Below are 25,216 nucleotides of genomic sequence, written 5' to 3'. Positions count from 1 at the left end.
AGGCTTCCTTATGTATTTTGACTATCTCTGACATCCTCGTCTTGCCTGTTGCTCCACCTGTCTGCAAGGTGACTGCATCCTTGGGACCTGGCGACAAAGCCTTCTCTCTCGAAGCACAGTTAGAACAAGTTTCTGCTAAGGGGTTAGGTCATAGGAAGATGGTACATGGCTTCACATGTGACCCAGGGAACAGGTATTGGTTCTCATCAGCAGATGCTGGTCCTCCTTGTCGGCACTTGGATATGAGAAGAGATAGCAAAAAGCCCACCAGCTTGACATGAAAGAGTATCTTGGGCCGTCCTTTCTTCTGTGCCATGGGGTGACACTCTTAAATAGGGAATGGTATCATTCAAACACAGGTTACAAAATTTCACTTCCTAAGTTGTTTTCCTGAATTACTTAATACTGTATATTTGGGGGGGGGGAGGTAAACTTATAAACCCAAATATTTCTACTATGGAAAAAAATTCACACGTACATAGTTTTGTTGCATCACGAACCATTTTATAATTAAAATGTGTACAATGCCAAGCTCAGAGGCGTGGATGTTGTGAAGTTATGAGGACATGCTGTTGTCACATTTGGCAATATAATGTCTGTGACTTTATATGTATTGTGACTATAGATTAATTAAACTGATCATGTGTGAAGTTTTAGCACTCTATCTGCTGACTTGTGTGGACATGAAGAGTTGGTAGAATGAGGAAGTTCAAATATTTCCCAGCAGAGCAACTTGCCTTTGAACTTAGCCGATTTTAAGTGAAGAACTCCAAGTGTTCACATACAAGCAGCACACTACTTCTTCCTAGAGTTTATAGGAGTTCAGTCCAAAGTAAGATTGGAGGAAAAGAGAGTAAGAGAACGTTCACAGAAGAGAAAATGCTACTTTGGATGACTGTAAGATTGGAGCACAAATAAAAAAAATAAAGTAATGAGTCTAGATTACATATCTAGTCAGACACTCGATATCACATTTAGGACTGACAAAGTGCTAAGCTAATGATTTGGGGATAAGATGATTTTCAGACAGAAAGGCTAACGGTGAAACTCAAAGTTTAATACTAACAGAGACAGCATACCTGTGTTCATTTTGACCTTGGAGGGTTTGTTTTTAAAGTCTTCAGTTTTCCTGTAGAAAAAAAATGATGCATAATTTGTTCACTAGCCATGTGGAATAAAATATCATTAAAGGATATTTTTGTTTTCGTTTCAGTCTACCTGTAAGTTAATATTGCATTATCATTCGTGCATGGAAATCAGTGTTTAATAAGGTGGGCATAATTTATAATTCTATTCAAGTCAAACTCTGCTTTGGTCTCATGACCATACATTTATGTTTTTATGTAATGGTTATTATTTATGGATGAAAATGGAGAAGAATTTTCATTTAAAAAATTTCTTTTACAAACATTCATGTGAACAGCTTTAGTTCTCCAAACATAGAAGGATCATCTGTTGTTGTTTCCTCTTCCAGAATTTACTTTAAAACCATTTCCTTACACATAGGGATGAATTTATTACCAGGGAATATGTGATGCATTTAGTACATACTTTGAGGGCACAGTCAAGAAAGGTAAGATTCACCTCTGTTTTTATGCTAAGACACAAGAAATAAATTGTTACTACAAAACCCATTTCTGTGTTAGTATGATCACCAGTATCTCCCCAGTGGAAAGCGTCTGGAGTATAGCAATCAAGATTAATTCATTAGAAATGTTTGGCAGAATGGTACTTGTCTCAGAACAATTTTTAATATTGTGTATTATTTTATGACATGCGAGATGTCACAGTTCTTTCCCTGGCATATTCTCTTAGCTCATATCTTATTTCTCCATGTCCTAACACCCAAGAGGAAGGGCCCGCTGATAAGGAAGGAAACCCAAGACAAAGAGCTCCCTGGAAGATGTTTGGCCCTGGCCACAACGTTGCCGTAGCTCCTGACTGGGCCTAGTTAGATGTCCACATGAATGTCCCCAGAACCACACATGCACTGTCTCCATGCACATTAGCACCTAACATCTGAAAATCAAAAAAATTTTTATTTATTCCTGTGCATGAGTGGGGTTAGGGTTGAAATAAAGTCACTGACATGGTCACCTGTCAATAAAGACTCTGATAAACATTTTTCTTTTCAGTCTTCTGCTTTCTGATCATTTTTTCCCTGCTCAATTCGTCATCTTTTTTTTTTTTTATCTATATAGCCATCAAAGTTCAGCCTGGCTTTGCTGTGAAATTCTAATAATACAATCAAAATGTGAAGCCAAGTGCAGTGGCTCACGCTGGTAATCCCTGCACTCTGGGAGGCTGAGGCAGGTGGATTGCTTGAGCTCAGGAGTTCAAGACCAGCCTAAGCAAGAGTGAGGCCCCATCTCTACTAAAAATAGAAAAACTATCCAGGTGTGGTGGTGGGTACCTGTAGTTGCAGCTATTTAGGAGGTTGAGGAAGGAGGATCACTTGAAGCCAACTGAGATTTGGAGGTTGCTGTGAGCCATGATGATGCCCCTGCACTCTAACTAGGGTCACAAAGTGAAACTTTTGGTTAAAAATAATAATAATAATGATAATGTGAATATCAGCTAAATAAGATGATACTTATCTTCTCTCCCAGTGAGGGGAAAATGATGAAATAAAATAGCATGAAAAAACTGCACTTAAATGATATGAAATATAATTATGAACCAAGATGAGATGGATTTTATCTATGTTTCCCCTGGATTGAATGACTCATGTATTAGGACTCAATAAATACTGAATCAATGAACTTATAGAATGGGTAAAATCACAGTATTGACATTCATCCCAATGTATTTTTTTTTTAAATACTAACCACTTTACTTTTTTTTTTTTTCAGTTTTTGGCCAGGGCTGGGTTTGAAACTACCACCTCTGGTATATGGGGCTGGCACCCTACTCCTTTGAGCCACAGGCACCACCCCCAATCACTTTACTTTTTAAGGGGATAGTGTGAATGCAGTCCCCTATTACCACAAATTATGCAGTCAAGTTTCCCGCATTTGGGGAAATCGCAGGGGTCACCACATCTGGAGTGCAACAATGAGCCGTGCCCTGGGAAAACCACCTTCGTAATCATGGTATCCCCCCTTCCTGGTAATTATCACCCCGATATATTTTTTACAGCTATAACCTGAAGACAATATAGATAATGACCTCACTATGTAGAGTTCAGTGTTTTCTGTGTGTTTGTTTGTTTTTGAGACAGAGTCTCACTATGTGGACTCAGTAGAGTGCTGTGACATCACAGCTCACAGCAATCTCAACATCTTGGGCTCAAGTGATTCTCTTGCCTCACCCTCCCAAGTGGCTGGGACTACAGGCACCTGTCTATGTGGAGTTCAGCTTTTGTGTAGCCTGCCTGTGTGCTGTGTGCTAGTCCTGCCCATCCGCCCTGGGACAACTCACGACGTGGCGGAGGCAGGGCAAGAGGACCACCATCCTCTGCCCTGTCCCAGCTGAGTTTCTACAGTCTCACTGCACAGGCTAACTGACTGGAAGAGTGATGAAGGGAGATTTTATTATGACAAATTTTATCTTTTGTTTTTCAGTGTATACAGATAGACTCATTTCTGTTGACTTGTTTTTAACGGAATTACACAGAAAAATGCAGCATATTTCTAAAAACTCAACTTGGTAGCCTTCATACCACCTGTCTTGAAAGGCTACCAGTGCAGCTAGGAAAGAAGGCAGTGGTCAGGGCAGGAGAGCTCCTGCAAACATATTTATTTTAATCTCACAGTAGCAAAACTCCTAATATGTTAACCTTAAATGGGCAAAATAAATGGAAAAGAAAAGCCTCAGGGGATGTCTGCAACCCAGGCTGAGGCTTGGTCTAAAACAAGAAAGGATAAACAATCTCCAGAAAACGAGGACTGTGAGGACATTTCCCGAATTCAACTTCATCACTGCCTTTGGAACTAGGCACTGCTGTGTGTAAAACTGCTTTAGGTTTTAGCACTGACTGATAAAGACAGGATTTGGGCTGGAATAATACCAATTGATAAAGAAATCATCAAACACAGAAGGAAGGTAACTCTCAGAACGCAAAACCTGCTCATACAGAATAATGATGTTTTTATACCAAGTCAGAGAACTGATTGTCTACATTTGTTGGAACGCAAATGTACCTGACACTCAAAAGGAAACTAGGATTAATGAGAACAAAGCAGGGCGCCACCAATCTTTGAGCTTTCGTCTTTAAGGTGATGTATCCTGTTGCTTACAAATGTAATTTGTGCAGGTTTGTTTGACTTCCCATTGTTTTAGATGTCAAAATGTGAAATGACTAACTTCCTAATCAGGCAAGACACTTTCTAAGTTGTTCAGAGAAGAGGCCCAGTGACAGAACTCTGGAGAAGAACCTGAAACGGGAAGATTTCTTGGTGACTAATAAAAATGCATGATTCTGTTTCCAGTATTTGTGCTAAAGTCACTCGCAAATCCACACCTGAGAACTCTCTTTAGACAATTTAAACCAAGGCAAAATCTAATCTCTTTTGTTCTGTTCTGAAAAAGTGTCCTTGATTGTACTTACATAACCAGCACAGATTATTCTGCAAGGCATCGAATTCCTGGAGGGTTTAGATGCTACTGGAAGAAGACAGTATTTCAAGTATTCTCTTAAACTGGACTTGAACTAGGGCCACGGCTATGAAAACCGACCATAAAATTCAGGCTACCTTGAACCTTAGCAGACAGGCCACAGAGCAAAGCACTCTCTTTGAGAGCAAAGTACATTAAGGTGTCAAAATGATTTGGGGGGTAGGTGTTGTGGGGCTGTATTTACTTATGTTTTAGATAAAAAGCAACTTTACATGAGTCTTAATTAGTGCTGGAAATGGGTTTGTTTTACGCATGGGTCACACTAGCCTTCATTGCCAACATGGCCATAGATGACGTTGATTGTCCGTGAGTGTCCAATAATATGACCTTGAGTCTTTTCATTCTGCTTGGATTTCTTTGATTATCAGACATTTCATTTTTTTTATAGATCAGAGCAGACTTTGTTCTCAATATGCATGGGAAAAGAGATCGGGTAATTTAACTTTTGAATGAGGAGCCTAGGAAGCTTGACTGTGCACGTGCCAACATGCTTTTTTGCCCACAGGCTTATAATTTTTCTTGAATTCTTTTGATTATCAAGCATCCCATTCTAAAAAGGAGCAGAGGCAAAATCCTTCTCCCAGCTTTGGCCAAGAATGCTGTTGCAAGTCATTTCATTTTTATACATCTGAATTTAAGCACCAAGATCGTCTACAAAACCACAGAACTAAATTGTAGCTCAGAATGTGAGGAGTTGCCCAAAAGATTTTCCACTGAGTAAATTTAAGCGCTTAAATTGCCACAGTTGGCTCAGCACCTGTAGCTCAAGCGGCTAAGGTGCCAGCCACATACACCAGAACTGGCGGGTTTGAATCCAGCCGCGGCCTGCCAAACAACAATGACAACTACAACCAAAAATAAAAATAAATAACAATAAATAAATTGCCACAGTTATTTTGAAATTAGTCTATTCACAGTTCACATATTATTCAGGAGAAAGGACACAGAGATAGTCTAAGTGGCGGGAAAACATTGCAAGATATAATTTTTAAAAAGATATATTTTAAACACAAGAATAAAAATATAGTGCATGTTAAAGTTAAGCATCAGATTTTCACCCAAATCATTTACTTTGAAATAGGATCGTGTGTCTCATCACCCTTTCTGGATAAATTGCCCTAAATGATCAAACATTAACGCCCCTTCCTGTCTTTCTCTTTCTGATTGTGGTAAGATTAGAAATACTTGTAAACGCCAATTGCTTTTACCTTTTAATGGCAGTCAGATGACTTAATTCAGGTTGGTGTTTGTCTTTAGATTTCTAACATGTCAACCCACTGCTTTGAGACATTCATAGGAAAACTCCACGTAATTTATTTTGTCCTTTGCAGTCCCTGAATTTGGAAATGTAAAAATCCACCTCAACGCCTCTTCTGAATCGTTTCTCTAAATTGGCAGCCCGTACGTGGTGCCAAGTCAGAGACTCCTGTGCCCCTGTGCAGGTGGCACGAACCTCATCACTGTTGGTAGGCAGGGCACGATTGTCCATTCTCATAAATGCTGAATCTCTCAGGAGATTCCTGAGCTAATGGTGCCTGAAAATGGTCCTTAGTATCCAGAAGCCAAATTATCCACACCATTTATTCATGTATGGTGAGGTCAGAACACATTCAACATCGCTTCCAAGAACTGAGAGAAATCGTTACCACACACAGAAAGAAACAAAAGAATATGAGCACGCTGATTATTTTTATGAGAATATACAAAGTGTTCTTTTCAATTAGACCAAGCTTCCTGTCACCTGGACAAATTCCCTGAAAAAAGAGCACTATGTGTCTTTTAAAGAAACTAACAATTTTTTTTTTGTGACTTTACAATGCAAGCTCTTCAAAATACTTACAGATTTTCCCCACAGACACGACTGGTTGGAAGTCGATCACCTGGTAAGGAATTCTGTCTTTCTGATTAGCCTCAAAGACAGCAAATCACTCTTTTTCCTTTAAATGGTCATGTGATTTAACATTGTTCCAGCATCTTGCCTTCATGGTGTTCTTTATTTTTACATTGTAATCTTTAAGTATAATTACAGGACACAGCTGGACACTTAACAGCTGCACCCTTATCCTCAAATGTCCAACCTTTAAAACAAGGTGACTGATCTAAAGTCCCTTTCAGAAGTTAGAATTTAAAAAAATAAAATATACCTGGATAACCCTCTATTCAAACGTTCAAGTTGAAAGTCATCCACTCAGCTTGACGGGATAGTACAAGGAGAACTCCATTGGCTTATGTCATGGAAATAAAAAGCCAAAAGGTTTCCTACTGAAAATAAGCCAGGTCCCCAAAGGCTTTTTTTTTCTTTTTATCCCCTATCCCCACCAAGAGCAAACCATCCCCAATCTGGCAAACTGGCATTATTCCCATCCACCAATATTTCAAATATTTTAAAGCAGACCTTTACCTTTGACTGAGTTTAAAGAAGATAATCTAGACTTCCCTGAAAAGACACAGGACATTATTGTACTGCTTTTGATTGAAGTAGGCCTCGTGGTTTCTTAAGTTGCGTTGTATGGATTCTCCCATCTCCCAACTCTCCCACCCCCAATATAGCCACATGCTGGAACGGAAAAAGAATTCTGCTTTCCAGGCAGATCTTTCCTCCTTAAACAGATCCTTCTTTGAGAATTTCTCCCCACACATTATAGTAAACAAGCAAAGACAAACCCCGGGAAACAGTCAATCAAACACTTGCCTCCTGGCCTCACTGTCCTCACTGCTTCTGAGTTTCCGAGAAAGTGATCCTAATAGGATGTGAGCCTTTAAAAAAGAAAAAATCTTTCCCATTACCTTGGCAGCTTCTAGCTGGAAGTGATGGCCGGGGGGAAAGCAATGTCTATAAAATGTCACATAATGAATTGTGGGACGAACTGCAGCCCATTCCTGCTCAGTTCACTAATTCAAACTGTCTCCCCTTCTCACCACTGCACCGAGAAGCATACATTTCTTTTCTTTTCTTTTTCTTTTTTTTTTTGAGACAGAGTCTAAGTATGTCGCCCTTGGTAGAGTGCCATAGCATCCCAGCTCACAGCAAACTCAAGCTCTTGGGCTTAAGTGATTCTCTTGCCTCAGCCTCCTAAGTAGCTGACACGACAGGTGCCTGCCACAGCGTCTGGCTATTTTTTGTTATACTTGTCATTGTTGTTTAGCAGGCCCAGGCCCGGGTTCAAATCTGGTGTATGTGTATGTGGCTGGCGCCCTAGCCATTGAGCTACAGGTGTCGAGCCCGATGCATACATTTCTATTTTGAGGACAAAAATCTTTGCTCTTCTTAAAGAATCATTTTTCAATAAGTTTGTGCTTTACTAAGTTTCCCGCTACTTTTAATGTAAAATCTTCCATTTTAATTTTTATACATGTATCGATACACACACACAGAAAATCACCTCTAACCTAGCATTGCATATTTCATCCTTCAAATTTAAGTGGAAGCAACCGTTCAAGGCCCTGGTAGGAATAGAGGGGTATCTCTGTGCATTTTATTTCTTAAATTCTACCTCCTGAAACGGACTTTAGAATAGTCACCTTGTTTTAAAGGTTAGACATTTGAAGATGAGATAAATGCCTGCCCCCAGATTAAATAGTAGCAAGCTGATGCCCACGGCCACTTGTCAGTTCCGGCTCTTAGCAAACAAGAGGCGTCCTCCTTTAAGGAATGTTAATATGCCAATAGAAATGGTCAGCATCATTCCCCGCAAAACGTTACAGCACGGTGCTTAATGAAGTGCTGAATCATATGAGGCAGGGTTAGGGCAAAGAATAAAATCTCAGGAGACAGTGTGGTTAAACTGATGAACAAAATAGAAGCTATTAACATTACCATGTAGTCACTCTTCTAAGGCTAATAGAGAAGGAATGATTGCTTAGGACAAGAATTCCTTCTGCTCAGTTACTGCGTGAGTCCGAATGGAAAGCATGATTCAGACTTTCTAAGTCCAGACCAATAGCTATGACTATTTTTCCTGAAAAACTCAGAATTTTAAGTTAATAAGTATGTTTATTTAAAATTATTTTCATGGCAATGGGATATTTTTTGGTGAAATTACTATAGTTAAAAAATCCTGCTTATTGTTAATTAACTATCAAAGAAATAGCCACGTTTTTCTTCTGATGGAATACACGCTGCTTCCCAAACAGCTGAAATAACATTAATATAGATTGGCGGTGTGCAACTTTGTTACTATCATCATTCTTCTTATAAACTCTGTATATGTCTATATGTCTCAGCTCTGCTATGGTGAAACCCCACTTGCTATGTGGAATTTTAACTTTGGGTAGAAATTTTCTCTAACTTGGGCTTTTTAATATTAAAAATTAAATTAAATAAGACATTGTTTACAAAGTTTATTCAGGATGAAAATGTACCTTCAATCACCTCATATACATCTTTAGGTAATTTGACTCATTTTAGAAAATCTAAACAGGAAAATAATGAGCCAAATAGGGAAAAATGCTATCTTTAATGAAAATTTTAAGTGTATTAGAAATTGGAAATTTTAAGTTTCTTAGAAATTGGTATTTTTCTTGAACAGTGGAAAGTTTGCTATACTATTCTTTTGGATCTAATGAAAATAGGTACTAAATGTAAAAGTGTTAGGTAGAATCATAGGTGAATAGAAACTAATTTCGGGGAGTACTTTTTCTGGCCATGTGTCTTCAACATTTTTATTTTGGGAATGCTTACTGCTTTACAGAAAAATACACACAAGAGAAGAATAAGTAATAAGGAGAGAGATAAGCAATTTTGACAGGCTGAATTAAACAACATCGGGGATAAATATGTAATCCTTCCACTTGGATAAATTACATTTCATGATTAGGTTGCAGGGATTGGCTTCCCAAAAATTTATATAAAATAAGTCTAGGGATTTCAGTGAACTGTGAGTTCAGAGTAACACAGATGTTCAAAAAAACATAAGTAAATCAATGTATAAATGAACAAGAAAGATTGTAATGCCACTTTATTTTTTAAGTCTATTTTCTTGTTTTTTGTGTGTTTGCTGTGGAGACAAGGTCTTGCTCTGTTACCTCAGCATAACTCACTATAACCTTGAACTTGAGCTTGAACTTGAACTCAGGTGATCCTCCTACCTTAGCCTCCTGAGAGGTGGGACTATGTGCCACCATGCTCAGCTAATTAAAAAAATTTTTTATAGATGGGGTCTCACTAACTGTGTCGCCCCGGCTTGTCTCAAACTCCTAGCTGCAAGTGATCCTCCTGACTAGGCCTCCTAAAGTGCTGGGATTACAGGTGTGCACAGCCTTGCCTGGCCATGATCCACATTAATGCTCCTATGGGGGCCTAGTTGCCTCATGTGCAAAATTTCTTCCTTGTGTATTTGTCCATAAGCCAGACTAGTGTGACCTGAAGTCTCTACCCAGGCTTTGAAAGGAGGCCAGGGGAGGTCACAGAGCCAGAGAGGGGAAGCATCACAGCCAACATCACAGCAGCTGACAGGTGAGTATTGGCAGCAGGGGAAACAATTACTGACACACACTTTTCACTGGTGCTATTTTCCTTTTTTCATCTTGGGAAACTCAGCCCAGTGGCCCTTAGGGTTAATGTTCTCAAATAACCCACATTTTACTTTGAATTGACAAGAAGACAACGGTGATGACAGTTGCAACCAGAAGCTTCGCTGTTCCCTTAAGATGCATCTGAATGTAAGAAACGTGATATCCAAATGAGATTCTCTCAGTGCTGGGTTTATGACGCTCATCAGGAAGAATGAAAACCAGCCCGTTCTAGAAACAACTGCTTTAAGACCTTTGAATTGTACAACAAACTGGGATTGGGTATCTATTGCCCTTTTGTTCAGCAAAATGCCAACCCGAATGACCTCACTTCTCCTTCTCACTCAAGGCACATACTCGAGCATTCTTCAGTTTTTATACCTAATATAGTCCTACATACCCTGCCACTATTTAAAGCTAAAACTTTCACTCAATCCACCAAAAATAGGCAGGGAAAACAACACACAAATTTATACTCAGGCAGTGGAGAACAGTGACATTTATTTGAACAAAGTTTTTATCATATCATGGACCCTTACTTATGTGATGGTGGCTAAAACCACTGGAGGGTATATTTTAAATGTAATTAAATCTCACTTAATGTGATCTTTATTAGCCATTTTTCCTTTTTCATCTATAGAAACAAGCCATCAACTTTCTTCCTTTTATCCTAGACCTTTGCAGCTCTTTGCAGAAATCTGATAAGCACGTCCTCTCCCCACCTTATCTTTTTGAATGATGAGTGAAAGCATCTCCGTATCTACGCTGCAGCATTTGATAGTGGAGACCCAGAAGCCACACTGGGACCACGAGTGGCCACACTGACTCCAGCCGAGTATGTCTGAGGGGAGTGACCATTTTTATGTAAGACACAGGAAGCTTCCAGCATATTTGGATGTTGGCTGTCTGCCTTCCCTGTACCAGATTTGAGGGTAAGGAAATGTTTATGGTGGGAAGGAGCAAAAGACAATGGAGGGGCCGAAAACTTAGCAGCTTCCTTTTGGTGGGACATTATCTTGGTCCATTCGTGCGGCTGCACAGGAATACCTGAGGCTGGGGATTGAAGAAGAAGAGAGTTTGCCTGACTCACAGATCTGGGGGCTGTGGGAGGAGCACGGTACTGGCATCTGCTCCGCTTCTGGGGAAGCCTCAAGTGGCCAGCACACCTGGCGGAAGGGAAAGTGGGCTGCCTGTGCAGAGGTCCCATGCGAGGGACGGAGCAAGAAAGAAGGGGGGAAAGACCAGGTTGTTTACAACAACCAGTCCTCAGGGGCTGAGGGGGCTCCCCAACCCCAGGGAGGGCATTCATCTATTCATGAGGTATCCTCTATCCCTCCCAAACACTTCCCACTAAGCCCCCCCTCCAATATCAGGGATCACATTTCAACCTAAGATTTGGAGAGACAAACAGTCAAACCATAGGGCACATCATTAGCTAGTAAGTGGCCGTGTCAGGGGTGAACAACCCATGTTTTAGACAACTTTCAGGAACATGCTCTTAACATTGCATTTTTGTTGTTGTTGTTGTATCAGCATTAACCTTGCATGCAAAGGTGCGCTTGGGCAAAGCACTTCACCTCTACAAGCCTGAGTTTTGATTTTTTTTATTTTTCTGTTACCTTGGGTAGAGTACCATGCTGTCATAGATCACAGCAACCTCAAACTCCTGAGCTCAAGGGATCCTCCTGCCTCAGCCTTCCAAGTAGCTGGACTACAGGTGCCATCATACCTGGCCGAGCCTGAGTTTTTAAGTTTATAACATAAAAGCCTTGATTTAAGATACAAAAGCACATATGGCCCTTTGATGGTCTGAAATTTTGCAAAATCTAGGAAGGGCATAGTTAGTCAACAAATATTTATTGAGCTTTAATGTGCAAACCACCACGCTTACTGTCAGGATTGTACAAGGTCAGATAATTAAAGCACTTTTCCAGAATGAGTTTGCAAAGTTAATTGTCTGGCCTTGTGTGATGACAGTCCTGATAGCCATTCTAGGAAAAGAGTTCCAAAACTGTTCTGAAGGGTGGACTAGGCACTGGTGTCTGTGCACAGCTTCTCAAGGGGAGGACTTTGAAAGTGACCAGAATGACATTCAGCAGTGAGGTGTGTACCACTTTTTCTACGATGAGTTCAGGTATGTAACTGTCAGACGTTTTATACACAGAGCACACCGGAAGTCAGTATTTTTAACGGCTTATTTACATATTAAAATTCAAAAGAAAGAGACTGTTATCTATATTCCTGATAGCAGCAGCACGAGACGGGATATGTGTTAACAGGGGTCCAGGCCATCATCCCAGCTTGTCTTCCTCATGCCACCTACTCACTTAACTCCAGAAGTAAGATCCGGGCACTGTCTATAGACAACATGCCTTCCCATAGTATCTCAAGAGCCTTTCCACTGAGCCTGTCAATTTTAGAATTTGATCATTCCTTAAATGAATCTATTTTATAAATCTACACCCAAACAAACAGACCTTCTGTCTAAAAATGATCATTCCCTTTCTAAAGCTTCTTTTCATCATGGGGATTGACAGTAGCATTACGGGTGATGAGCACCATTTTTTATATATTCTATTAGAGTTTACAGTAGAAAAGGGTTTCAGAGCATAAATCACAAATGGGACTTAGTGTGGCAGTGAATGTGACAGTCTTTTGCATAATTCCCACTCTACGGTCTATTGACTTTTGAGTAAAAGATGTAGGCACATTGTATTCTTAACCAATATTTTCATCACATTTTCTTATTGAGTGAATTAGTCATGTCATTATTTGCTAAATTATGACAGCACGGGAAGTACAATGCCATTTCAAATTATTTTTTCATGTGGATGACTGCTGTTCCCTGCTTTAGTTACTGTTGAAAATTTTGGCATCAGGCTCACAGACAATTGCCAAAGTCTTATGACCCACAAAAACTTCAACCAGTCTGTTCTGTTTTTAGAAGTTTTAGAATGTTTAAATAACATAAACCATGATTTAATATTATGGGTACTCTACTGTGTGATAAATGTACCATTAAAATGATTGAGGGGGACAATCTGAATTAAAAATAAGTATGAATTATGAGCTGTTTATGAAGAAACAATTTATTTTCCTTCAAAAACATAGATTAACTCTAGGTCCGGGAAATAAAGCCAGAAAGGAACCCTTCAGCTCCTAGTTTGATGAATACACAAGAATGACGTGTACCTACACCATCAGTTTATATACAGTGAATGTTTTAAAAAGGCTAATAAAAATTCAAGGGTAGTTTGAGTGTTCATGTTAGCATTTTGCTTAAAAACTTAGCTTTTAATATCCTCAAAAGTACAGACAGCCTAGACTCCCAGTGAATTACCCCGATTTCTAAATTGGTGTGTCTAAATGACAATTCAGACATAGTCCGTATTTATTTAACGTTTCACGCTTGGTTCATGATACTCGCCTCTCCTCAAACTTCACCCCATTCTTCCTCACTCCCCACTTCAGAGAATGGTATCATTCATTCATTGTTTCATTCATTAAGCCAAAAGTTCCAGAGGTGAGTTTACTCCAGCTGTGACCTGGGATTTGCCCTGGACATTTAGCTCCCCCTCAACTCTGGAGAAGTAGAATAAGGAAAATTTAGTTCTGAAAAAGGCACTGTGCTTCTCTGTCACCCCTCAGTGCCTTTGGCTAAGAGACTTGGGCTCGGAAAGAAGCATTTGCCGTCCTTTTGGTTTGACATCGGTCAGAGTGGCGGATAGCATGCTTCTTGTTTCTGTGACAGCAACGGACACTGAATGGATGATCTTCCAGCGGTGGACAGTAGGGCAGCTTGGTGGACCAGCATGGGAGGAAAGCAGTGTGTACACACAAGCACACGTGGGCACATGAGCACACAGAGTCTGTGTTCTCTGCCCTGTTTTTCCAAAGGTCACTTGTTCGTGGATACTTTTATCTCCCTAGTTTGGTATACGACCTCCTCATCGTTAGCCAATGTTAAAGCCTCAAAGACTTAGCCATATTATTGTTGTCCAGATTTATTAACCAATCTTCCCCTTGTCTTAGCAAAAACACATGAGGAATACGCTCTTTGAGATAGATTATTTAAATACTGGACATGTTCATTATAAAAGTTACTTAAACAGACTGGGCGTGGTGGCTCAGTAATCTCAACACTTGGGGAGTCTGGGGGTGGAGGGATCACCTGAGCTCAGGGGTTCAAGATCAGCCTTAGCAAGAGCCAGACCCTGACTCTACTAAATATAGAAAAACTAGCTGGGTGTGGTGGCAGATGCCTGTAACCCTGACTCTACTAAATATAGAAAAACTAACTGGGTGTGGTGGCAGATGCCTGTTGTCCCAGTTCCTTGGGAGGCTGAGGCAGGAGGATTACTTGAGCCCATGAGTTTGAGGTTGCTGTGAGCTATGACACCATGGCACTCTACCCAGGGTGACAGAGTGAGACTCATATATATATCATTCATAAAGATGAGTGATGAGATAGTGCCTTATCAAAACAACACATTTGCAGATTTTTAAAAATTTCTTTCTAAAGAAATATCTTGAATAATAGAAGAAGACACCAGGCTGAGTATAAGATAACATTTTGGGGCCATGTCTTTAAGTGAGCCTCAAAATGTACCATTGCTCCCACTCCCCAGCTGGCCCTCTGAGCCTATTCTTGATCTATCCCAGGTTCAGAGTTGAGTTTCATAAATGAATGAATACAATGTTCCTATATCTTATTTAAATTTGGTTCAGCCTTTTTTCTACCTCATCAGCACACAAAACTTGTAGCCTAAAATTTGTGCAGAAACATAGTCTTTTTTCTTTTTTTGAGACAGAGTCTCACTATGTTGCCCTCAGTAGAGTGCTATGATGTCACAGCCCACAGCAACCTCAAACTCTTGGGCTTAAGCAATTCTCTTGCCTCAGCCTTCCAAGTAGCTGGGACTACAGGCACCTGCCACAATATCTGGCTGTTTTCTTGTTATAGTTGTCATTGTTGTTTAGCAGGCCAGGGCTGGGTTCGAACCCACCAGCCCCAGTGTATGTGGTTGGCGCTCTAACCACTGAGCTATGGGCACTGAGCTTGTAATACAGTCTTGCTACCTGAATTTCTCAAATCATTTTAAAGTTTCACTTAGGTCTTCTTCAGAATACATGGTTCAATGAAGAGATAAGGAATTGTGTTTGGGGGGGTCTGTAAGTTAAAGGCTCGCAAATCATTTTGTTAAAAAAAAATGAGAGTGTCTTTTTTCATGACAGATTTCAGGAGATATCAAAATATTTTAGTAAATGTACATGAATTTGTTTGCAAAGAAAAACAAATTTACTTCATCATCAGCTTTATTTGGATTTTGGATGGAATGACTAGATAATGTGTCTAGCCTATAGGTGAGGTTAAAAGTAAAAGTAGATGTCATCAGTATTTATGCTGACAGAATAGGGATAAAACAGGATTATCCCAGGCAGAAAGGCAAAAATGCAAAGCCATGACAAAATTCCTTCCATTTTAATATTGAGTCTCCAGTGATCTATAGATTTTCTCTTCAAAAAATATTCCGATACTTTAAAAAGGCGATAACAAAATTGGGAAAAGGGATAAAAGTCACAGGGATAGATGTAAAATAAAATAAAAATTCAATTAAAACAAAAAAATTTAACTTAAATTATTAAGAGTGAAGAAACATGTGACTGAAGTTTCAAAATCAGTAAAGGCATTGATAAAATCAAGTCTAATTTTTCCCAATCCCTAATTTACCAGAATGAAAAGAACTCTACTACACTTTGAAAAAATTGTTTCTGATAAAAATATATTTGAAGCTATTTTATGTAGTGAGTGGACAATTTCTAGAGCTCGATAATTTAGAAGATAACAGACCCCAGATGCAGACAGAATCTAAATCCTTCAGAAGTGTGCACGAGTGACAGCTCCATCCACACGCCTGTCCCTTGACTATAAAAATGGCTTAAAGACAGAGATCATAAATAAGAGTGAGAAATACTCAATGTTCAGTAGATAAAATAAATACAGACTGCTTACCAAGTGTTGCTGAAATGTGTTATAAAATATTTTTAAAACAGAATATTCTTATTTATTATTATTTTTGAGACAGTCTCACGCTGTTGTCCTGGGTACAATGCTATCACATCATTGTAGCTCACAGCAACCTCAAACTCCTGGGCTCAAGTGATCCTCCTGCCTCAGCCTCCCAAGGAGCTGAGACTTCAGATGCCTGCACCACATCCAACTAGTTTGTTCTGTTTTTGTAGAGATGGGGTCTCACATTGCTCAGGCTGGTCTCAAACTCCTGAGCTCAGGCGAAGCACCTGCTTTAGCCTCCTGGAGTGCCGGGATTACGGGTGTGAGTCACCTCGCCCAGCTGAAACAGAATATTCTTAACAGTGATCCTCCCTGTACCATGTCCAGTGATGTTACTACTGGAGAGCGCTGAGCAAACCTAAAATCTATGACACTTCTTTAGCCTGATGAGAGCAAAGATCCTTTTCTATAGAAAACCACACAGTAAGAGACCGAGAAGAAAGTGGTGCTCTTCCTCTTCACAGTAAATAGAAACAGACGATTTCTATACCACCAGAAGATTTTGCAGAAAAAGTATTTCATAGCAAAGGTTTACGCTCCCGATTATGAGCGATTTTTAAGAACCATAGCATCACCTGCTGGCTTCAGTTTCCAGACAGAGATGGGCATGGTGTATCAGGTGCTGACTGCAGGCGCCACCATCAAGAGCATAGCCAGCTCTGTGAAAAGCTCATTCTACCACAGCTAGACGGGTAACTTCAGAAAACTACTTGTCATCTCTCTGAACCTGACTGAGTTTACTCCTCTAGAAACAGACACAACAATGGTGTTGACCTCCTAGGATTGTTGAAGGGCCCAACAGGTTAAAATATATAAAGCACGATTACTGCTAACGGTGACTCTTTCCCCGGGATGTGATGGGTGGCGGAGTCACTTCAGACACCGTCCCTTTCTTGCCTTGGTCATCCATTGAAATGAATTCTCCAGTCAGGTTTTCTGTTCTTATGGACAAAATCATTTTTTAAAGGAGTGTACTCAATCTTGGTTTGGGGAGATGACATTAATTCTTCTCGACTGGAGTCACACGGGTTTCTTTCCTACACAGATGGCGGAGTAAAGTCTGTGTTGATTGCACCTTCGCTTGGTGCGTGAAGGCTCCCGGAGTGGCAGCCTCCCGGGACCGAGTGGGCGCCCGTTTTGATTGATCGGTCTGGCGGGCACACCAGACTGAAGGGGTGGATCAGCCCCTGGAGACCACACCGGGGAAGGGAGGATGACAGATGTCCCTTCATAGGGAAGAGGCGGGAAACAGGCTTGGGCGAAGGGAAGCAGCAGAGTAGCAAGATGATTTTGATTCCTAGTGATGCTTCATCTCAATTAGGTTTTTACCAACAAGAAGATGGTAAAAGTTTTCGCATGGAACTGCCAGCGCTTAGGGCATTTCAGTGCTTTTTCTTCCTGCAACGCCATCACCCAAAACAAGTCCAACCGTGTTTGCAGCGTACAGAAAATTGTTAACGGTGGTGGGGGAGCTCTGCGGGCCTCAGACTTGGAAGTGGAATGCCTGACACTCAGCCACATAAATTATTCCCTGGGAGTAATCTTCAGTGAGTTGCTAGGCAATGGCTGCTTTGTGTTTTCCTTTGATTACAGGGCATGACTGTCCCACTGTCAAAATGCCAACAGAAGAAAGGCAGTGATTGCTGCATGTAATTTTTTCCTCTTTCTTGCAGTGAAATATTAAAGCTTGGACTGATCGGCACAAAAGGAACATGAATATCTCTGGGGTAGAAATATGACAATTGTTATCTGGGTAAGGCCAGTATATCCTCCAGTGGTGGTTCAGAGTTCAACACATTGTTTCTTGAATCAAATTGAATCATATCTTTTAGTAATTTCTTAAAATTACAGTAGTATTATATTAATATGTAGGTCTGATGGGTGACTTCTGGTTTGAAGGAAGTGTTTGCACGTACATGCAGAGACTCAGCATGATCAAAAGAGATTAAAGTGCCAAAAACTTAGGAGTGTATAATAATTAGGTCAAACAGAAAAAGACCGTAACCCTTCTGACCCCAAGACACTCTGTTATGCCACACTGTTTCCTATACGTACGTACGGTTATGAGATACACAATTCTTTGTCTATAATAGCCAATATAATAAAAAGTCATAACCTGGGGGCACTGCCTGCGGTTCAAAGGAGTAGGGTGTTGGCCCCATATACTGGAGGTGGTGGGTTCAAATCCAGCCCCGGCCCAAAACTGAAAAAAAAAAAAAAGTCATAACCTGGGTTTATGCGTTCCTGCTTACTAGCTGTGTAATTTGGGGTGAATTCCTTACACGCTCTGTGCCTCAGTTTCTACAAGGATAAAACGGGAATGTTTAACACTATCTACCTGATGGGATCAGTGAGAGGATGGAATGAAGTAACATACATATTATACTTAAGAAAAGAACAAATGTTTAAAGGACTGTAAACTACCATCTTCACTATAATTCTTAGCATCATTAGCCGTATTTTATTGTGCCTTGAATGGAGCTTAATAGCACTTGAGTGTTTAAGGATCAGTTGCATAAAGTTTAAAAAAATTAGAAAGCCACTCATCTTGAGAAAAGACAAGTTTATATAAGTAGGGCAAGGTCATTTGCAAAGTCAAAGAGTCAGACATTTAGACGTTTCCTTCATCTCCCTATGTTTATATTTTCTGATCTATCTGTGGGACAGCAGGTGTGTGCTGTCATTTCCTTTGCAGGATATCTCCACCTAGATCTGAAAACCCAGTATGATAAATTATAAACCGTTAGATGATGTAGTTTTGCTCAGCAAACGAGTCATACTCTCTACAAAATGGATTATCGAATGCAATTAAACAGCAAGTTCTCTCAATGACTCTAAAGTCGAATCTGGTTTTCAAAAAAGTCAGCCTATCTGTTGAGCTATCAAGAAAGGTGTTTGATAGCTTCGTTCAATTGTGAATTTTATTTTTTCAGCTGTTTTCATTTTAAAAACTACTCTAGCTTATCATTTTCTTGAGAAAGGTTACCAGGGAAAATTCCATTTTTCGGGTTTGGAGAAGCAGCAGGTATAAGTCCCAGAGCTGGAACGAGAGTGAGAAAGTTCCTTGCAGAATGAGGGAACCAGACTTGCCAGTAGTATTATTTTTATAGAGACTCTCAAACAGCATGAACTGTACACTGTGGTTAATTATTAAACGTGATCCAGGCTCGGACAGTCTATACGAACACAATTCAGCCATGTTTTTCTCTCTAGCACCTGCTTATCTGTTGTGTGATATATAGAGTAACAGTTTATAAGGATCAGTTTCTGCAACTTCATCCCTCAACCTACTTTTTTATTGTAAATAAACCGGACAAGGGGAAAAAAGGCAAAGAGAGAACGCACCATGTTTTGAGAACATGTGTCTTGATATTTTAGTGACAAGCTTAATCAGATTAATTATTTTTGGCTCTGACTAGCTTAGCATAAGGTGCCAGCTTTCAGCTGCCAATGAGTAGCAGTTGATAAGGTGAGAAATCTTTCTTCCATTGTTGAAATCACCCACCATGCATTTCTAGCCTACATTTTGAAAACAGAAGCCACAGTAAAGTGCAGTAAAAATTCTCTTCTTTTCTGTAACTGGGTTCTGCGGTAGGGGATCGTGGCATGGTCACCACACGGGCAGAGCCAGCTAGTGATCCTCTCATACCCAATCTCCCCTTCGTACTTTATTACAGACATTTTAGCTGGATGCTTGGCTTCAGCCAGGCTAAGATTACACTTTTCAGCTTCTCTTGCTCCGTGACCTCATTTTGGCCAGAGGATGTGAGAGGCCATGATGTGTACAATCCTCCAAGAGGCTGTTGCTTTAAAGGCAAGGTCTCCCCTTTTCTCCTGCCCCCCTTTCTTCTGGCTGGAATGCAGACCTGATGTTAGGAGCTGGGGCAGCCACCTTGACCCCCGAAGGGAAGGGTATGTGATTCAGGGATTCACAGCAACCAATGGAGGGAGCCCAGGCCCCTGCCTCATGGAGGGGCGTATGCACCTGCACTGCCCGGCCATACTTTCCGAAGTGGCAAATAAGCATCTCTCCTATTTAAGCCTCTACTACTTTTGGATCTTTGTAGCTGACCTTTATCCCAATAAATGCACTACCATGGTCAGAAACCAGAAAATTGTAGCAGTTCCATTCAATGTGCATAGTTAAAAGGATAAAGCCCCCAATTTTACATTAAATTTTATTTTGTTTCTAACTGTTACAAAGTGAGTGAAATGTTGGTTATTAATCACATTCCTAGTGGTACTACTTTAAAGACTTTTCTCCTTCTCTCCCTCCTTCTCCCTCCCTCCCTCCTTCCTTTCCTTCCTTGTCTAATCATCCTCATTTGGACTGTAAGGTCCTTGAGGTTCCACATTCCCTTGTTTTCTATCCTATAGACTTAACATAGTATTTTATGCGCAAAAACTTCTTGGCAAGCCTTTGTTATAGAAATATTCCAAAAACATGCACAGAGCCATATTATTCTTTAACATGACCATGCATTCAATTGAATGCCTGAAACGAACAATTTGAAAATAAGTGATCGTATTAAAATATAAAATTTAATTTCCAGGTTTCCAGAAAGACATTATTCATCAGAGCAATAACAACACATTTAAAGAGAAATTTCAGTGGAGTTTCAGTACTCCAAGAAACTGCCTTTGGCACAATAAATAATAACCTGATAATAGTTAACAATATGGAATTTCTGAGTCTGTAAAGCCTTTAAGTACAAAGTACTTTAAACTCAATATTTATTCCCTTATTGATTATTTCTAGCAAAAATATCTGACTACTAAGATAGTCTAAAACCATAAAGGACTAACAAGAGAAAATGTTTATAGAATGTCTTATAGGAAGAAAATTACTTTATTTTTTTTGAGACAGAGTCTCACTCTGTCACCCTTGGTAGAGTGCGATGGCATCATAGCTCACAGCAACCTCAAACTCCTGGATTCAAGAGATCTTTCTGTCTCAGCCTCTTGTATAGCACCCACCAGGCACCCACCAGGCACCCACCATCACTCCCAGCTAGTTTTTCTATTTTGGGTAGAGATGGAATCTCACTCTTGCTAAGGCTGGTCTCCAACTCCTGAGCTCAAGGGATCCTCCTGCATTGGCCTCCCAGAGTGCTGGAATTACAGGAGTGAGCTACTGGGTCCAGCTTCAAAATTACTTATTCTGAGGTTTAGAAACTAAATAGAAAAAAATGCCTCAAAACCCTCATCTTTCCTGAATTCTTTATTTTTTTCTGAGTTGATATTGTAACAGTCACTTCCAGTTATTTACATATAATATGAATGTTCTTTACGAATGAGAGGAATGCTACACCCAAATGAAGAAACCTTTTATATCTTGTGCTCTGTACAGGATACATTCTGTCTTTCCAATGCAGAAATACGGACAATGTTACGTTTTCAGACATTTTCTAAAAATATTTCATACACCTATCTCTGGGGGAAAAAATAAAGCAAAAGCAAAATCTTCTGTGTGTGTGAGCGGTTGACCCTCTTTGTTTATCTTATGTGAAAACTTCACTGGGTGCCAGAAGACTTTTTGCTTATTTATTATTGTTTGATTTTGAGACCTCAAGGATACATTTACTGCAGCTTTGGGAGCAGCTTTACATTATCACCCCAAAGCCTGAACTGCTGCCTTTAACAGCGAAGGTAGTGTCAGGTGAGCAACTTGTCCCCCTGGGCCTCGGCGCGTCACCTTTGTGGTGGGGAAGATGCTAAACTTCCTGGTCTCCCTACCTCAGGAGATTGCTCAGAGGATGACACGAGAGAATCTATCACACAAAAGTGCAAGTGCGAGCAAAAGGAAATTACAATAAAAGCTAATTTCCTAATCTCCCCCCTCCCATTTTAACCACGATAGACTTAGAAACGTTTGATCTATTTGTAGAAAAGGTCACTCCAGTGACTGGATCTTTGTTCCACCTTCCTAAGACAATCACAGAACAGGTGACAGGGAACCCTCTGGAGTTTGTACAGACAACCTCCTGGTAGGAGTCACTGGAAGCCTTATCCCTCCCCTCTTCGGGTCATGTTCAATTAGAATTTTCTTCCAAGTGTAAAATGCAAAGAGGGTTGAAAGCCAACCATAGTGGAGAAGTGAATTTTTTGTTGATAACCAGAAGACGAACCCGAAGCCACGATTCTCAAGAAGCCAAGATTCTCAAGAAGCCAATTATCTTACTGCAAAATAAGAAGAAAATACCCAGCTCTCCCTGCAGAGTAAAATGGTTTTTGTTTTAACAGGGATTGGGCAGAAGGGGGAACAAAAGCTGTTTTAGGAGATTAAATGAATGACTTGAGGAACTGCAGTGTTTCAGAGGGCTGAATTTGACCTCCTAGAAACGACAGACTTTTATTCCTTGTAATTTGGTCCTGAGTTGCTCAACTTCCAAATAATTTAGAGAGAGTGATCATGTGAGATTATGCTTTTTTCCCAAACAACTTTCTTAATGCATAGCAAGATGTAGTAAGGGGGGGGGGGAATAGGAAGTTCTTTAGCCTTCAGTCACAGCAATAACTTAATCCTCAAGTCCTTATTAATACCTGTTAAAGGGTTATGAGTTCCCTTAAGAGATGTTGGAACAAATAGAACTATCCACAAACATAAGTGAAAAAGAGATACAGTGTGTCACTGGGCCAGACAGAATGACAAGTGAGCTATGATCAACAGAAGCACTCTGCACTTACCTGAAGTGTCCGGGGCATATGTAATTTCTTTCTGAATTTTGTATAAAAATATGAAAATCATCTGTGAAACTATTAAGACAAGAGAGTTTCTAACTCTTTGGATCTCGATATGATTTTTCAGTCCTAATTAGCTATGAGCAGTTACTTTGATTTTAAATTACTATCATTCACATGGGTATTTAGTAAGAAAGTGGCGTTATTTGGAAAACTGTCTCTGCAATTTATTCTAATGGGGTTTACCATGAAGCAGCTGCACTGCTTTGTGGGATATTTTTAGAACTGTGAAAACCCTAAATATCGCTCTGGGCTTTGAACCATGGTACCCTACGATGGATCTGTGTCTGGTGATAAAAAAGAATTAGGAATCGATTATTAGTTTATTCTGGGACAGAATTTTAAGAAAGCTTGCTGAAAGAGTACGGCATGAAGACACAGGCGGATCCTGCCCACACCCAGGCCCTGGCTGAGAACTACGTCTCAGCTTTTATTAAAGGCTGAAGCATCGATAACCAGTATTAAGTGCCTATTACCCAGAAATACATGAGTTTTTCTTAATGTTCTTTAGTGTCACCCCAAAACCCATCCAAAAGGGCCCAGGGAAATAACCAGTTTTCACATTTTAGCATAACTTGATTGTGCTTAATCATACAGTGGGAAGAAAGTACGTCATGTGAGAGATACCAACTCTCACAGGGCACGCTATGACCACGCACCCACGGTCACATACATGTCTTCTGGCTGGTACTGCAGTAGCAACTTCGCTGAAAACAGAGACAAGGACTCTTTTACTCCACCTCCCTTAAGAACTTTGAAAACAATCTGACATTTTTGGAGAGGAAAGTGCCTATTTAGTTTGTGTTAAGGATCACATACAACAGGGTGTGTTTTAATGAATAAAACCTAAGCAACGTATGGTCCAGGGAAATGTACTTCTAGAAGGATCATGAGAATATAACTTAGGGGCTGTAAGAAGGAGAAAAAGATCTAATACACTGGCACAAGTGTGTTCAAATAGCCAGAAATGCCAAGGCAAAAGGATTGCTTGAGCTCAGGAGTTCCAGACCAGCCTGAGCAAGAGGCAGACCCTGTCTCAAATAAATAAATAAATAAATAAAAACAAAAAACAAAACAAAAAAACCCAGAAAGAGGAGAGCTATTAATTTGCTTCAAGTGTACGCTGGGTCTTACTCTATTCATTTCCCTAGAATAAGGTCTAGTATTTCTTAAGGCATACAGAATTTGAGGGCTTAAGGTAGGGAGTGTGTAGTCTCTGCACTGGACACGTCGCGGCTATAGGGGGTTTGTAGTGCTTCTTTTCTAAGCGTGCATCTTTCTAGTTCAGCTATCTCGGTAGAGTCAAGGGGAAACAGCAGCAAGTAGAGTTCATAGTCATAGAACATGACATTGACCCTGTTTCAGGGAATGTCAGAGTCCCGGGCTCATAAGGGAATAAGGGAGAAAGACTACAGTGTATTAATTCACACACTCCAGCTGCATTGCTGGGCATTTTTTCAATCACTTTACCTCCTTTAATCTTTTCTTGGTATACTTTGTACACAAAGGACAGATACCTAAGAAATAATCATTTCCCATGTTTTCAGCATCTACTGGTTAGCCCTTGACTATTCTGAATGCCATTTTCTTCACAAGTGGACATTCAAGGGTCTAATAAATAATTAGCCTTTCATTGTTTCAACATCCAAATAGAGTTAAAAATTCAAGAAACTTAGTGTTCAAAAGAACCTGGGTTTCCTAATTTACTTACAGCCTCTCATTTTTTTTTTTTATTTTAGGCTCCTTTATTTCATGAATATTTACAGAGCATCAACTATAGGCAAAACATTGACATAATCATTGAAAACAATGACATATTCATTACTTACGGCCTCTCATTTTTTTTCAGGTTTTGGATTTTTTTTTAATGCTGCTTGGGTATTTTTTTGGGGGGGGCATATAAATTTATATCTTAAATGTAAATTTAAGTCATACATTAAATTAATTTGCTGGGACAACTTTCATGTGCTTTTATTAAATACTTGGAATGTTTCCCTGCCAGAGAGTCAAGAAAACAAAAGGATGAGCAGCTAATTCCGTGATTTTCAACTGACGCGCCGGGAGAGGATCTTAGGTGTGGTTGAAAATTTTTAAAGACCATTCATTGTTTACAAAGAAGTTCAAAGCACAGTAAGTGTATTTTTTTTTTTACTCTTGGTTTGGATCAACATAATTAAAGTGTGCTGAGGAAGTTCAACTATAGGTTCAAGTGCCGTGAGATTAAAAAAGAGTTGAAAACCCCTGAGCTAATTAATAGTTTTCTAGTTACCAGAG

General features: G+C 40.0%; 1 protein-coding gene and 1 non-coding gene across 10 annotated transcripts in view; both read right to left on the bottom strand.

Annotated features, from left to right (window-relative positions):
* The window catches only part of SORBS2 (sorbin and SH3 domain containing 2), a 221,407-nt gene that overhangs the window by 106,719 nt on the left and 89,472 nt on the right, over positions 1-25,216 (bottom strand). For 7 of the 9 annotated variants that reach the window (XM_023514886.1, XM_023514896.1, XM_023514890.1 and 4 more), the window contains exon 3: positions 1,080-1,129. The exons of the other annotated variants lie outside the window; for them this stretch is intronic. In XM_023514886.1, coding sequence (XP_023370654.1) covers positions 1,080-1,089 — 10 coding nt within the window. In that variant the 5' untranslated portion in view covers positions 1,090-1,129. The remainder of the gene's footprint in view (positions 1-1,079; positions 1,130-25,216) is intronic. 9 annotated transcript variants of the gene reach the window in all.
* LOC111726349 lies at positions 2,954-3,116 on the bottom strand. Its single transcript, XR_002774149.1, has one exon. It is a non-coding gene; the product is annotated as a U1 spliceosomal RNA (small nuclear RNA).

The sequence above is a fragment of the Otolemur garnettii genome, unplaced genomic scaffold (assembly GCF_000181295.1).
Source record: "Otolemur garnettii isolate 467f Iridium unplaced genomic scaffold, OtoGar3 scaffold00061, whole genome shotgun sequence".
Classification (NCBI taxonomy): Eukaryota; Metazoa; Chordata; class Mammalia; order Primates; family Galagidae; genus Otolemur; species Otolemur garnettii.
Note: the sequence above shows the minus strand (reverse complement) of the source record. Positions and strands in the feature narration are given on the sequence as shown.